The sequence below is a fragment of the Rhyacophila brunnea genome, unplaced genomic scaffold (genome assembly GCF_057557595.1).
Source record: "Rhyacophila brunnea isolate RB1 unplaced genomic scaffold, BYU_Rbru_1.0 scaffold_7, whole genome shotgun sequence".
Classification (NCBI taxonomy): Eukaryota; Metazoa; Arthropoda; class Insecta; order Trichoptera; family Rhyacophilidae; genus Rhyacophila; species Rhyacophila brunnea.
Window position 1 is genome coordinate 26,233,330 of NW_028233339.1, and position 14,118 is coordinate 26,247,447.

The 14,118-nt window shown below is 30.3% G+C and overlaps 1 protein-coding gene across 2 annotated transcripts in view; it reads right to left on the bottom strand.

Moving 5' to 3' along the window:
* Positions 1–14,118, bottom strand: part of Rab26 (RAS oncogene family member Rab26) — a 149,098-nt gene that overhangs the window by 23,132 nt on the left and 111,848 nt on the right. Inside the window, exon 2 of one of the 2 annotated variants that reach the window (XM_085958132.1) lies at positions 2,655–3,003. The exons of the other annotated variant lie outside the window; for it this stretch is intronic. Coding sequence (XP_085814258.1) covers positions 2,655–2,819 — 165 coding nt within the window. The 5' untranslated portion in view covers positions 2,820–3,003. The remainder of the gene's footprint in view (positions 1–2,654; positions 3,004–14,118) is intronic. 2 annotated transcript variants of the gene reach the window in all.

Genomic DNA, 14,118 nt, shown 5'->3' on the forward strand with positions numbered 1-14,118 from the left:
GGTTAATATAGATATATTTTTTCATTAGTACGTATAGAATTTCTTTTTTATTTTTATTTGATCTCTCATCCCCGTGTGTGTATGTTTTTTTCTCAAATATGTTTAATTCAAAAATATTTTTCGATATATCACAAAAATTAATACGTTTAATTTTATGCATTTTGATGTGACTTAGTGCAAGCAATCGCACTGATACGATTTTCCCGCTAGAAATAAATTGTGTCATTCAATATGGAAAAATCACATTTCTTTCACGCAATATGTTTTAATTTAGATTTACTTTAAAATAGACTCACTCATCGTTCAGTAGATACTGGATAATTAATATTTTGAATTTGTAAATCACTCAAAGTCATATTCACTTATAAGGTTGTGATTTATATAAAAATATAAATAAAAGGCTTTGCACCTACGATCGCCGAGCGGGTACGCGTCAGGCTTATAATATCGTAGATCCCAGCTCCAAAATTTGGGAAATCCTATGTAATGTAAGTTCACGAAAAAGTGAATTAAATTTGACTAAGTGAACGTTATTTGATCATTTAAATGGATAGTCATTCAATTATATTGGTATATCTATAAAATGTTCAAAAAATTATGCTTGACGAGCCCACATACTTTGTGAACAAATCCGATACTCGAAACAATTTATTTCTTATTATTATTATTCAATCACTGTTTTATTTTATATTTCACCTAATTCATATTTTTAAACTGAATAACAAAGCACTCAGTATGCTTAATACTTTCCATCTGAAGAAAACAGATACTGTTTTTCTAAAGCTTAATTTGAATCTACGCCGTAGCACACGTAGTACCTACGCCTACGACTGATTCGTAGAAAAACAAATTAACAATAATATTTTAGTTATTTCCGGATCTTATTCGTTATAAATGTTATGATACAAAAATGTATAAATACTAATTAGTAAACTCCCGCCTAAATAACAACTTTTTTACGTACCTATACCAGCTGTATGATTTTAATAAAAATACAATACGTAGATAAGTAAGATTTTATATAATATTATTGATATTATGAAATCTGCCATATATTATTATCCGGATGGTTACGTTTTAACTTTGTAACTAGCAATTTTCAATAGTGTTTAATCCACTAGTTATCTCACCGAAAACTGTGTTAAGTTGACAAGTTAGTTTCTCTAAAGCTCTGTCATAATACATTAAGTCCCGTAACGCTTGTATTGTCACGTATGGGTTTGTCAATTATCATTATCACACTCTAGTCTAGACTTATAAATAGTTGATGTATGTAATTGAAATTGAATAATAAATAATAATATTGATTTGAGAATTTCGAAGAAAATGATCGTATAATCAGAATACATAAATAATTTAATTGTCGTTAGATAGGTAAGCCAATAATTCGATATTACAGTAGAAGTGAGTGGGAATATATTTAATATTTTAAATGAAACTGTGATTACATGATGTAGGATTAATCAAACATGTTCTGAGTTGTATATATCTGCTTGATTCTCGCTAAACTGCCCAAATAATAAACGCATACAAACATAACTTGGAAAGTCACGGAAATATGGATATTGGATACATGTAATAAAACTCCTCACACACGTCACTCGTTTTCTGGGTAAGCGCTCTTACAAGTAACGTACGAGGTCACTTCCGTAATCGATGTACATATATCTTAGTTAACAAAATAATATTTTTACATCTATCAATATACTATATTTAGACCTACAATATGTAAAAATAAAAATAGTTCTGATAACAATGATATTCAAACCAACGTACATCAAATAAAAATCGAATCCAAAATATTCAAACTATATCTTAATCGGTGTTAAAATTTGAGGTAGTAGAATTTAAATACCTACTATGGTAAATATTTTGTTTCTAAATTTCATTAATAATTGCAATCACATGCATAATTAAAATCATGGTTAAATAATAATATTTCTATCCTAATTCATAAATAACACCAAAATTACTATGTTTTGGTATAATTTTATTTTTCTTATCATTCTTAATTTGAAAAAACAAATTTTTGGTGTAATTTAACCCAAGTAGAATGCATTAAATCTCGTACACGGTAAAAGGTTCACTTAAAAATAATTTCATTTTAAATCTGAGATCAAAAGATACATTGAAAACGAGTTTTCAAAAAAATAATTAAGTAGGTATTATAATATTATGTCCCTATTTACTTATGGGGACTGAGAAATTAGAAAGTTAGAAGTTTCTAAATTAAAAGAAATATTTGCTCATATAATTAAGATTTTAAATGTAAAAATAATAGTCAACCCATAGTAAATATGTTATCGTCATATATGTAACGATTTTTTTTATATTTCATCGTGAATTTATGCTTTTCGGAGCGAATCACTCCCAAATTGATATTTTTTTTTGTAGAAATTTTTGTAGTCGATTCGAATGTTAAATTGATTAGTGGAAATTAATATTAATTTGATTGAGGGGAAGGGGATATTATCGATGAACGCCAATTATATTTGAATTAACTCCACTTCAATAATATTTACAATGCCGTGTACTAAATCGAAAATATGCCTATCAAAAATATGTTGTTTCTCTACCTATGAATTATGTGTATTTAATATTATACTTAATATTCATATGTAATTCAGTAGTAATTAATAAAAATCATAACTTACCTTGCAAAATAAGTCATAGGTCTCCAGCTGTGGCCTTGGAAGTGGTGATTCAGCAACAATGTTGGATGTAGGTCTCGGAGGCCTGATCCCATCTTGGTTGGCCCACATTGGCCGCACTCTATTCACAACGACTCTTCTTTCTTGAGGTCCACCTTTTTCCCACATCTTAAACTATTATTGTTCCTTCTAATTATTCAAACAACTATAAACTAAGTCTATTTTTATTTTAAAAAAATATAATGCTCCCACTTTTTAATTCACTTTGATTTGGTAAAAGAATTATAGTTCCATCTTCTTTATAACACTATATAAATTTTTCATGTTTTCCAACGTACTTACACACATTCACCTGCATAAAATAAAGGTGTTGTTTATGGATTACATATAAGTACGTAGTTATAAACATCGTATAATAAAACAATGTTGATTTAATATTACTTATTCCTGCAGGGCTATTCCAACACATAAAAAAGTAGTAATAAATATGCTATATCGTATTCGTAGTGTTAATTATCTCAGGGTATGAACTTCGTCGCAATTACAAAGAACACGTATATCATAGTGGCTTGGGCACATGGACTAAATCCTGTTGGGTGTCGTATTTTTTGCAAAAAGATTTATTCTAGTGGTTATACTTATAGTTCTCAAAAATGTTTTCCAATTAGTTATGTTCAATAAAAGAATATTACATTCTTAAATCTTGTGAATTATTCGTTGATTAAAAAAAATATTATTTATTTTGACTTATATTTTGTCGTCTCGGTAATGCCATTCCAAACGAAATAGCTATCGACTAATAAACTATCATGTAGAATTTTTTTTTCGACCATGTCCGATCCTAATAGGATCATATTGGCCTCCACAGAGTAGAGGTCTGTATTAACAGATTTTGTTTTTTACGAGAAATGGATGTCAGCCACTTGCTCAACCTATTAGGTCCAACCTAACTCACACACAAATTGAAAAACAATATGTGTACTTGCCAGACCCAAGATTCGAACCTGGGTCCGACGGCGTGATAGTCCAACGCTTAATAAGTCACGCGGCCACCGTCGGCGTCATTGTCATGTATAATTTAATATAATCTATCTATATTATCATTTTTAAATAGAATGCTAGAATGCGTAAAGTGTAACTTGACGTGCGGCAGCTCTCCTCTCGCGCTTCTCTATTCGTTCCGCTCACCATGAAAGCATTATTTGACGTTTCATATTTGTGTGTGCTGTAAGTCATTTAGATGTGTTAATAATGCAAACAAAATTAAAAGTGATGGAGGAAGATTATAAGTCGTACTGCGAAGAAAATAAACGACAAAAAGATCTCATTCTGCCCATAAACAATGTTTACGAAAGAATCGCGGGGATGACAGGGCACATCATTCGACATTCTAATGTTGCCATACAACAAAAAAATAATAACGCAATACGAAAAAATGCCGTATGTCGTTGTATTTTATATTTTTATACAATACGTGGAGAGTAATAATCTTCCAATCCTGACAGGCCAACCGTACTATAACTATATTATTTGTACTATAATTTTGGTCCGCGTACTATATACGATATTACAAAGAAATACTATAATTTTGAATATCGGAAAAAACGTATATTTTTATCATAATGTTTCGACATAAAAATACGCCAAAAGTACTAATATTTCGATGTTTCCATGATATTTTATTTAAATTTATTAAATCTTGGTCCAAAGTACTAGTTCATAAAATTCGTAATAGAAAAAAATGGCGAGCCAAGAAAAAAAGCTTTAAAATGTATTTTTTTTTCTTTGTCGGTAACCATTTTTGGTCGGAAGAGGTTTCTCAAAGTTTCCGTTTTTTGTAAGAAACAAAAATACTATACATTTTCAACAGATGACAATGCGTAGGTACTATATTTTTTCCGAAATACTATGTTTTCTTGGACCGCGTATTATAATTCGGTAACAAAAATATGGCAACACTGAATCATGGCAAAACTCTCTCAATATCTACTTCGATAATAACACGGGTGTCGTGGCCGTCTCAACTTATTTCATTATACCGGCCAAGTGCTAAATCAATACATAGTTAGAAAATATTCTAATCCTTGTCAGTTGTATATTTTCTATGCGTAAAAGTGAAACCCGTATCACTAAAGCCATATCCTATCCATAGAATATTGCTAACAATTGTGTAAATTTCAGTATAAATGGCATGAATTGGCGTTGAAAATAAAATTACATCAAGACGTAACCCTCGGTCGATATAACTAATATTATAAATGACGTATTCAATAGTATTGTATTGGAGAAGGTTACAAATTTACACAAATAGCAGGGGATTCGGAAACAGTCGACATAACTTTTCTCGGAAGCCTTTGTGATATTCGAGAGGATGTTGCCATGGGAAACTCAAAAACCTTTCAAATCAGATGGAAATTTCGGGGTTTGCTAATCGTTCTTTCTGCCATTATTCCAGATCTCTGAACTGAACTCAAAATGCTAATTCTATCGGCTCTTTACTTCTAGTACCTACTCAAATAAATTAAAATACATTATTCGCACCAGAAAGCATTCCTTGGCAATGAATTAAATTCCTTTTTTTGTTTTACTCAACAGCATTCAAAATTAATACATGAAAATTTAGTTGAAAAGTCAACTTTTTAATAATGGCAGGGTATTAAATAAAGAATGCACATGAAATAAACCTTACGCTAAATAACAATTAGAGTATAGACCAGGGATTCCTAACCCTGTGCCCGCGGACTCAATTGTGCATTTTTTTTAAATATATATATATATAATTAATATAATATTTTACATCGAATAATATAAATAATTACAATATGTATTGGTTGATGGAATATATTAAAATTATCGTGGATGTATGGTTGAACATGCAACTTAATTTAATTCAGAAATGTTAAAAACTGCATTCATTTGGCGTTGTGTTAAAGCGCAACCAGCAATGAACGGACTAGCGGGATAGCGAAGCAGATTTAAGTCTATTTAAAAAATTATATATTGCTAAAATGTGGAAACTGGTGAAACAAAATAAATATCCCTCCCTAAAAATGGTGTAAATAAAATAAAATCGTCCTTTGGTTCATCTTATTTATGAGAATCATTATTTTCCAAATACAGATCGCTAATTTAAGTCACTATTTAAAAATAAGAATATCCACTACATTCCTAACTGACAAATTGATTGAAGAAATTCAATACCAAAGATTTCACTAATTAAATTGTCAATTTTTTGTTAGATATTTTTTGCATAAGACATAATATATAGTTTTATTAACAAAAACAAAATTACATATTTCTCATTATTAACTGTTTTTGGCATGTAATAATGTTTTTTAAATAATATTTCAAACTTCATTAATACAAGATAATTGAGTATTAATTGTTAAAAAATATAATTCATATTTATTTGTCAAATAATATAACCTGTAGTATTATTATCTGTATAAGATACTATGCAGTGGCAAAGACTCCATTCTAGGCGATTATTTAAAGCCTACCTTCTTAAGAAAAATATTTTTTAATTGCATATTGACATATTCACTTCATTATTTTTTAATACTATAAAAGTAATTTATTTTGCCAACGACAGATGTCGTATAATATGTAGGAATGTATTACAGTACTACACAGTTTACAAAACAATCTGCAAAGGTATTAAAAAATATACCACAGCGCACCATCTATCTCAACGTAAATAAATTTCCGATTATGTGTGAAATAATTCTGAATTTTTTTCGTATGGACTTTACGTTAACTTAACCTCAGCAAGTCTGCTGATTTGTATGAAATAAGGTAAACTCCTATCGCAGAGCCTAAAACATTCACGCATAACATTGTTGTCACGACTGCGCACTTTGTCCAAAATCATTAATAATTAGATAATTAAAAAAATTATTTTAACGGCGTTTAATTGAATATTAATAAATAAGTAGATATAGATTGTTTTTAAAAATATAAATAAATTTTATCTTATGATTTTTGATGGGTATACATGTTTTGAAAAATACTTAATTTAAACACATCGCTGATTTTTATGTCGTCAATGAGTTTTTGAAGTTTCGTTGAATTAGTGTGTCGTTGTCATTTATTAGTGTGTAACTATTCGTTAGTGGTAAATATCGTACTATTCTCGTAAGTATACCTGACAAGTGTGCTCTTTTTATCAGATCTCCAAAGCCTACCTCTTTCCAAAATTCACCCTTCACCACTGATACTACGTGAGTTTTATTGGGATAAAATCGCGCCCTGTTATATACCAAATAAAAACATAACCATTACGCATGTAATATATTGACACTCATAATAGTTAATATGCCCTAAATTGAATATCATGCTTTTCCCTCTACCACCCGCCACATCTCCACACCATATCGCGCGTATATAATGTCTTAACGAACGAGAGGCGCGTTTCAATGTTTCATATGCTGGGAGTATCTTCCCAACAGTATGGTTCTGAATGGATAGTGTTACTTCGGTGGAACCTAAATGACAAGACACGTTTTCTCTCACAGTATGACACTGAAAATTTACTTAATATTCCACAATGGCCAATCAGCCCAATTTTGACGATAGGATAGACTTATAGTCAGTGTAGATTCTATACCTACAGGAATTATTTTTAAAAAATCGTCAACTATGTGTAGTTACTCTACCTATATTAAGTTTTTTCACATGTTATTGAAATTCAATGTTTCATGCAATTACATAATAAAAAAATCTTTAAAATCTTATACGTGTAATAATGTTATCATTAATCTGTAAATCTCTAAAACAATTTAAGCTATATTACGTTGTTTGATAAAACGCCCACCGATCCGATCGATGTCTGGTCGGATTTGTGATTTTCTTTGACCGGATGTTAAGCTTTCCCAAGTTTATTTTTTAACGAAGAAAATATGAGATTCTAATATAAATATTTCAACACACTTCCGGCTTAAAAAATAATAAGATTGAGATAAGTACTTTCTTAACTTAAGTATAAAAGATTTTTAGGGCCACATTTCCCCACTTCTATTTTATCTAACTAAAATGAAGAGATTTAATCAAGAGAAAATATATTATAGGTACTGATTTTTTTCACGAAGGTAGCTTTGAGCCTTATTTAAATTTACAGAATAATAACTCAGCTTAATTATTAACGACGTGTAATACCTGAGTGGGTATTTAATAACCTTTTCCCAGAGAATTATATTTACAAAACCTTATTATTTGAACGAAAAAATGCAAAATACTCTAAGGTACTTAATTATATATTATCAAATAAAAAAAACGTATTTTAAGCACCATTTTTCCTCGGAAATCGAGTTCTTCACAATTATCTTAACAGACTGGTGTTACAAAGAATGCTTATTAATTCGCTCAACACAATGGGTTATTTTTCTGGATCATTAAACAAATAACATGTGGATTTCCAGACAACTACCGCTTTTGAGGAGGACGTTCTGCGATAACTCAATTTTTCAAAACTCTAACATAACTTTATGTTCTACTATGAGCTATCTTCTTTCACGTAAGTTGAGTTTTTCAATATGTTCTTAATTCCGTGCAAAAGGGTTGGGAATATGAATACTAAAAAATTCTCGTGTTTTTTTAATGTTATTGACCAATAAAAACATATTTACATCTTACGTGTCTTGCGAATTCCATAGATGTGTCGATAGGTGTCGTTAATTTCAAATCCCACCACATTATACGAATAAAATTTTATTCAAATTATTTTTTATGTGCGATAATTATTTTATAATAATATAAATACATACTAAAATAATTATTTCAATTATTTTTAACTTTTTCAGTTTCCATTTTAAATAGTATTTCTTTACATTATTGGGGCAGCCCTGCGTTTTTCGTTTCCCTTGGCTTTAAAAACATCATTTAATTATATACTAGAAATAATTGTATACACAATTTTCTTCAATCTCTACCATATCTCTCTTGTTCAAATAGGCATTCAGATTGCCAAAATCAAGCAATGCTCTACTGATTCATCCACTGCCCGATTTCCCGTCGTATGCCACGCAAGATGCCGTCATCAGCATCCACTCCTTTGATAAGTGTAGCTGCCCCTAATAATAGGCGCCTACATTCGGTGGGCCTTTCATCTTCCGCCCGAAAAGCCTTGATAAATATTTGCACCCCTTTCCATTATCATTGATACATACATTTACGTAACTGTGTACATGCAAAGAACATCCGTTATCAACTTTACAGTGGTTTATATTTACTTAGGGTTTTAAATAATAATAATAATTGAGAAGAATAACTGTATAATTTCACCATAGCACGAATTGATTGCAAATATAAACTGGGTTAATTTTAATATATTTGTACATAGATTAAAAGTTATTGATTTCTCAAAATCATTTGTAAGATATATTTATTGAAACGGATTAAATTTCAAAAATAATTATAAAATTATATTATGGACAAATACGAAAATAAATATATATAGTATACAAAAGAATATAGAGAAATAATCAGATTCAATTTTATGTTTGTTTTTTAAATCCTCGAAATAGACAACGATTACATCTAGGCGCGTGCCTAACTCTTTCCAGTCGTTCGATATCTTTTAATGTCCTGTCAGTGCCTCGTAAGCTTGCACGATTCATAACGGTTTCACGCACCCCCGAAGTCCAGTAAACTTGTTGCCCTCGTCGTATTTTTCGCTGGTATTGGTCAATTTTAATATACTATGATTACAATAATACCTTTTTCTGATATTAATATATTTTACATGATCGTCGATTTATAAGATTAGAAAATAATAGTAAATACAATGACCAATATCTTTCCTATAAAGCCTATAAATTGTTCTCAGTTAAATTTCAAATATACCCCTAATTCCTAAATTTTTGATCATTATATTCCAAGTTGGTTTTTAATTTTTCTTTTAACTGTTATATAGTTCAAATTTGCATCGTAAAGCAGCTGAAATATGAATGTATTTCAGATTATGAATTTCTAAGAATAGATCATTCCGATTTTTTTTTATTTAACACTACAGCCACTGTATAACAGTTATGAATTTCTGTATTTTACGGTTTAAAAAGCGACACTGGACTTGGGTTAAAATCCTTCCTCCATATAATCTCACCAAGTATATGTATGAGTTTAAGTGTACATATATTTGCTAGTATGATTGAAATAAGGATATAAATTTTGGGATTGGATAATCTCTCAGCAAAATTCCCCAGTAGTTTTCACTAGTTTACGACTGAACGCGCCGTATAATGGTCAAAGTATCGTTATGTTATTGTGTGAAACAACCAGTAATTTTAACATTTTATCATCAATTAAGTTTTTTAGTACCTACAACGACTATGAAAACGTAAATATCTTCTTTGTCTTATACTTGTAATAATTCTATTGTATGTAAGGGTAGTTTTCCATTGAGATGAATAATATAAACATTATAAATATGCGTATTTTTTTATAATCTACAAGCTGAAGTACCCGGCTTCACACAGGGTCGCTTCGTGGATACATTTATCTTAGATATTTAAAAAATAATAATAAGTAATTATCTTTTTAATGTTAAAATATCTGTGTTATACAATATGGCAATATGAAAATAATTCTAATAGGAGTAAAGGTCAAACAAAAGAACACTAAATTAAAATCGAATCCAAAATATGCAAACCTTATTAATGTTTTTAATATTTAGTAAAAAAAATCAAAATTGGATGGAACAAACTTTGTATTTTATATAATACTAATTTAGAAACCTTCGCAGGTGTGCCCACAACAACTGACAAAAGTTTCATCGCAATCAGATGAATGATATAGGAACGCATACGAATAGAAGAAGAAGAAGATGGTTGTACTAATTCAGAAACCTTTGTGGGTGTGCGTACAACAACTCACCAAAGTTTCATTGCAATTGGATGAATGGTATAGGAACGCATACGAATAGAAGAAGAAGAAGAAGATGGTTGTACTAATTCATAAACCTTCGCGGGTGTTGGCACAACAACTGACGAAAGTTTTATTGCAATCGGATGAATGATATAGGAACGTATACGAATAGAAGAAGAAGAAGAAGATGGTTGTACTAATTCAGAAACCTTCGCGGGTATGGGCATAACAACTGACGAAAGTTTCATTGCAATCGGATGAATAAAAGACCATACGAATAAAAGAAGATATAATGAAGAAGAAGATGGTTGTACTAATTCAGAAACCTTCGCGGGTGTTGCCACAATAACTGACGAAGATTTCATCGCAATCGGATGAATGGTGTAGGAACCATACGAATAAAAGAAGATATAATGAATAGGAAGAATATGGTTTTTCTAATTCAGAAACCTTTGTGGGTGTGCACACAACAACTCACCAAAGTTTCATCGTAATCGGATGAATGGTATAGGAACGCATACGGGACAGACAGACAGACATTCATTTTTATATATAAGACCTACTTTAACTTACTATGCCTATAACCTTCGCGCAAGTGCAAGCAATAATATGACAAAGTTTTTTCGCAATCGGATGAACGGTATGGCAGCGCTTAGAATACTATCAAACAAACATTTATTTTTATATATTAGAAGATGTGTTTAAGATTAATCATAAAAATCTGGCAATTTGACATATATTGCTATATTTGTAACAGTCATATTTCAATAGAGGTTAAAAGAGTGAAGATTCCACTATTAGACTTCCGCTTTGACCGTGAGATCACAGGCAATCTAAAATCTTTGACCCCTATTTTGGACCTTACCTTAAGCCTTTGCCTTATTAATGTTGTGTAAGTGTCCTTATTATGTATATTTATATTATTTGACACAATAGGGACACGCCATCAACCCTTTATCGATATTGACGGAAATAATTGACACTGGAAGCGGCACGCGCTAATTGGTTTTAACTACATAATATGGTGCCAATTGAAATAGTCAAATTCAACTAAAAATTATTTGTTGAAAACTAGTTAAAATACACAAAACATACCTTGCGATGATTAGGACGCGTTTCGGGAAAGACCATTAATTAAGCTCAGTGAAACAAAAATGACCGAGTAATATAACTACGGAACGAGAAAATTAAAATATCTGTCAAAATGCAAACTAATAACTCTTTCCACATTCCACATTGATATATTATATATTAAATAAGTAAAAGTCTGGAAAATAGAAGTACCCGCGATTTTTCGGCAAGTGTAGTTGCAAGATTCATTTTTAAGAAAAGAAACGTCTGACTTTAAAATGTGTAGGTCATAGAGGACGTACTATTATGTACCTAGACTAACAGTCTATTGATATTTTAGAAAAATTTAAATTTAAATTCCCAGCACTATTAAAATCAGCAGTCTTATTTTGCATACTTTGCATTATTTTGATAGATCAAAAACCATTTTATTATAACGGTCTGGTAAATATTGTTTTTGTTGTGAGCGTTTACGGAATGTTTAGTCCACCTATATTAATATACCTTATAAAAATAAATCAATATTATAACAGATAAGTTACACCATTATCAAAACTAATACTGCAGAAGCTGTACGTCTTAATCGTTTTGTATCTAAATTTATTTAATATTGATCTTTTTTTAACTCCATGAAGGCATTTTATTGTCGATAACATTGCATTGATTACATACCACACACCTCACTCTGATAAATCCCAAAAGGATCAAACGGGCTTCCACAGAGTAAAGGTTGTATTTACAGATTTTAATGTTAGTCACTTGCTGAACCTATTAGCCCCATAATCTAACTCTAACACACGTTTAAAAGTAATAATTTGTGAATTTGCTAGAAACGGGATTTAAACACGACAAACACGTTACCGCGTGGGCGCATTTATTAGGGTAGGAATAATATATCACAGGCATGTCCAACGCGTCGATCATCGTCATAATATGCTCATAGGAAGTCAGTTGTGAAAATGTAAAAAATATGTACATTCAGCTATAATACAACATAATATCATTGAGATATTGAGGATAAAACATTAAGCTTTCTTATTATCCCGCGTGACGTCACAATATCACATGATTCATAAAGCATTACTCACAACCTACCGCAGGCATGAGTAGAAGAGAACGTGAAAATCCCTTTGTTTTAAACTGAGTCAAAGTTAAATTTACAGTAGGCTCTTACAGTAGAAGAATAATTTGATGAAGGGTGAACAGAGCGATCAAAAGAAGACCAAAATTTATCGTTTCCACGACGACGGAAAATTGAATATTCCTTTGTGATGGTCAAAAACTAGTCATGCTGTTTAATTTTCAATTCCGTAGTATTATCGGTCAAATATAATACGTTGGTTTAAGATGAATAATGATAACAGAAAAGTATGGTAGACCACTTTCAGCTGTGATACTGCATAGTAAATAACACCCCACTTGAAGTTGGATACTTATGCCTGCTTTAGGGCATTCAAATACGTGTGGCGAAACGCCTACTTTCAATTATAACAGCAATCCAAATTTAACACCATCTGACATATTATTTATTATATGCTCATAAAATATTAATACTACACAGTATATGAGTATAATGTGAAATCTGGCAACCTACTTACTATTTTACTGTAATTACTTGCCTTGCCATTTACAAATCTTGCTCCGAAAAATACACGACCTTATAAAATAATTCTCTGATTATAGTAAAGTGAATTCTATTTCACATAATATATATGATTTTATCATGTATGTTTTTGTCGTTATGTTTACGTAGGCAAACAATAATATTAAATCAATGTACCAACATAATCCCTTTGCCATATAATTGTCTTGATAAAATCTCTACATGAGTATACCTAATCTCTAAATAGACAGATCTAACCTTTATCTATTTGTATTATGAAAGGTAGCATAAACAAGAGTTGTTTTTTTTGTAAACAGATTTCGACCAAAAAGTACCTACTATGAAATCGTAACCCAAAGTTAACATCAAACATTTTTTTAAATTCGTTTTATTATCACAGGTCACCGACATAATGGACATTAGGTACCTACGTTGAATAACATAGTAAAAATAAGAAATATATTTACATATTATATACGTAGCATTTCCAGTCAATATTAAATTTAACAATTTCGATAACAGATTCAAGTGATGATATTATAATACTGAACTAAATAAGGGGTATTTATTCTTATAATATATATATAAACATTTGAAAATTTTAATATGGACCCTCTGAACAAAATTTCATATTCACATTTATTTATTTAATGTAAAATTGATGAACGTATATGTACATATCACTCGGAAAATCGGCATTCTATTGGCTCGTTGAAAATGGAAGCAAAATATTACAGTATGAAACTAAACATACAAAATATTATCTACCTACCCACAAATAGACATAGTCCCGATATCAGTGGAAACGATGAAAATCAATATTACAGTATACAAAAGTGAAATATTTGTAAGTAAAGAGCGACTAGTAAAGTGAAATGAAAAATATAATGTTTACTTCTTTTAATTACCTATACGCATATCCAGTACCACAAA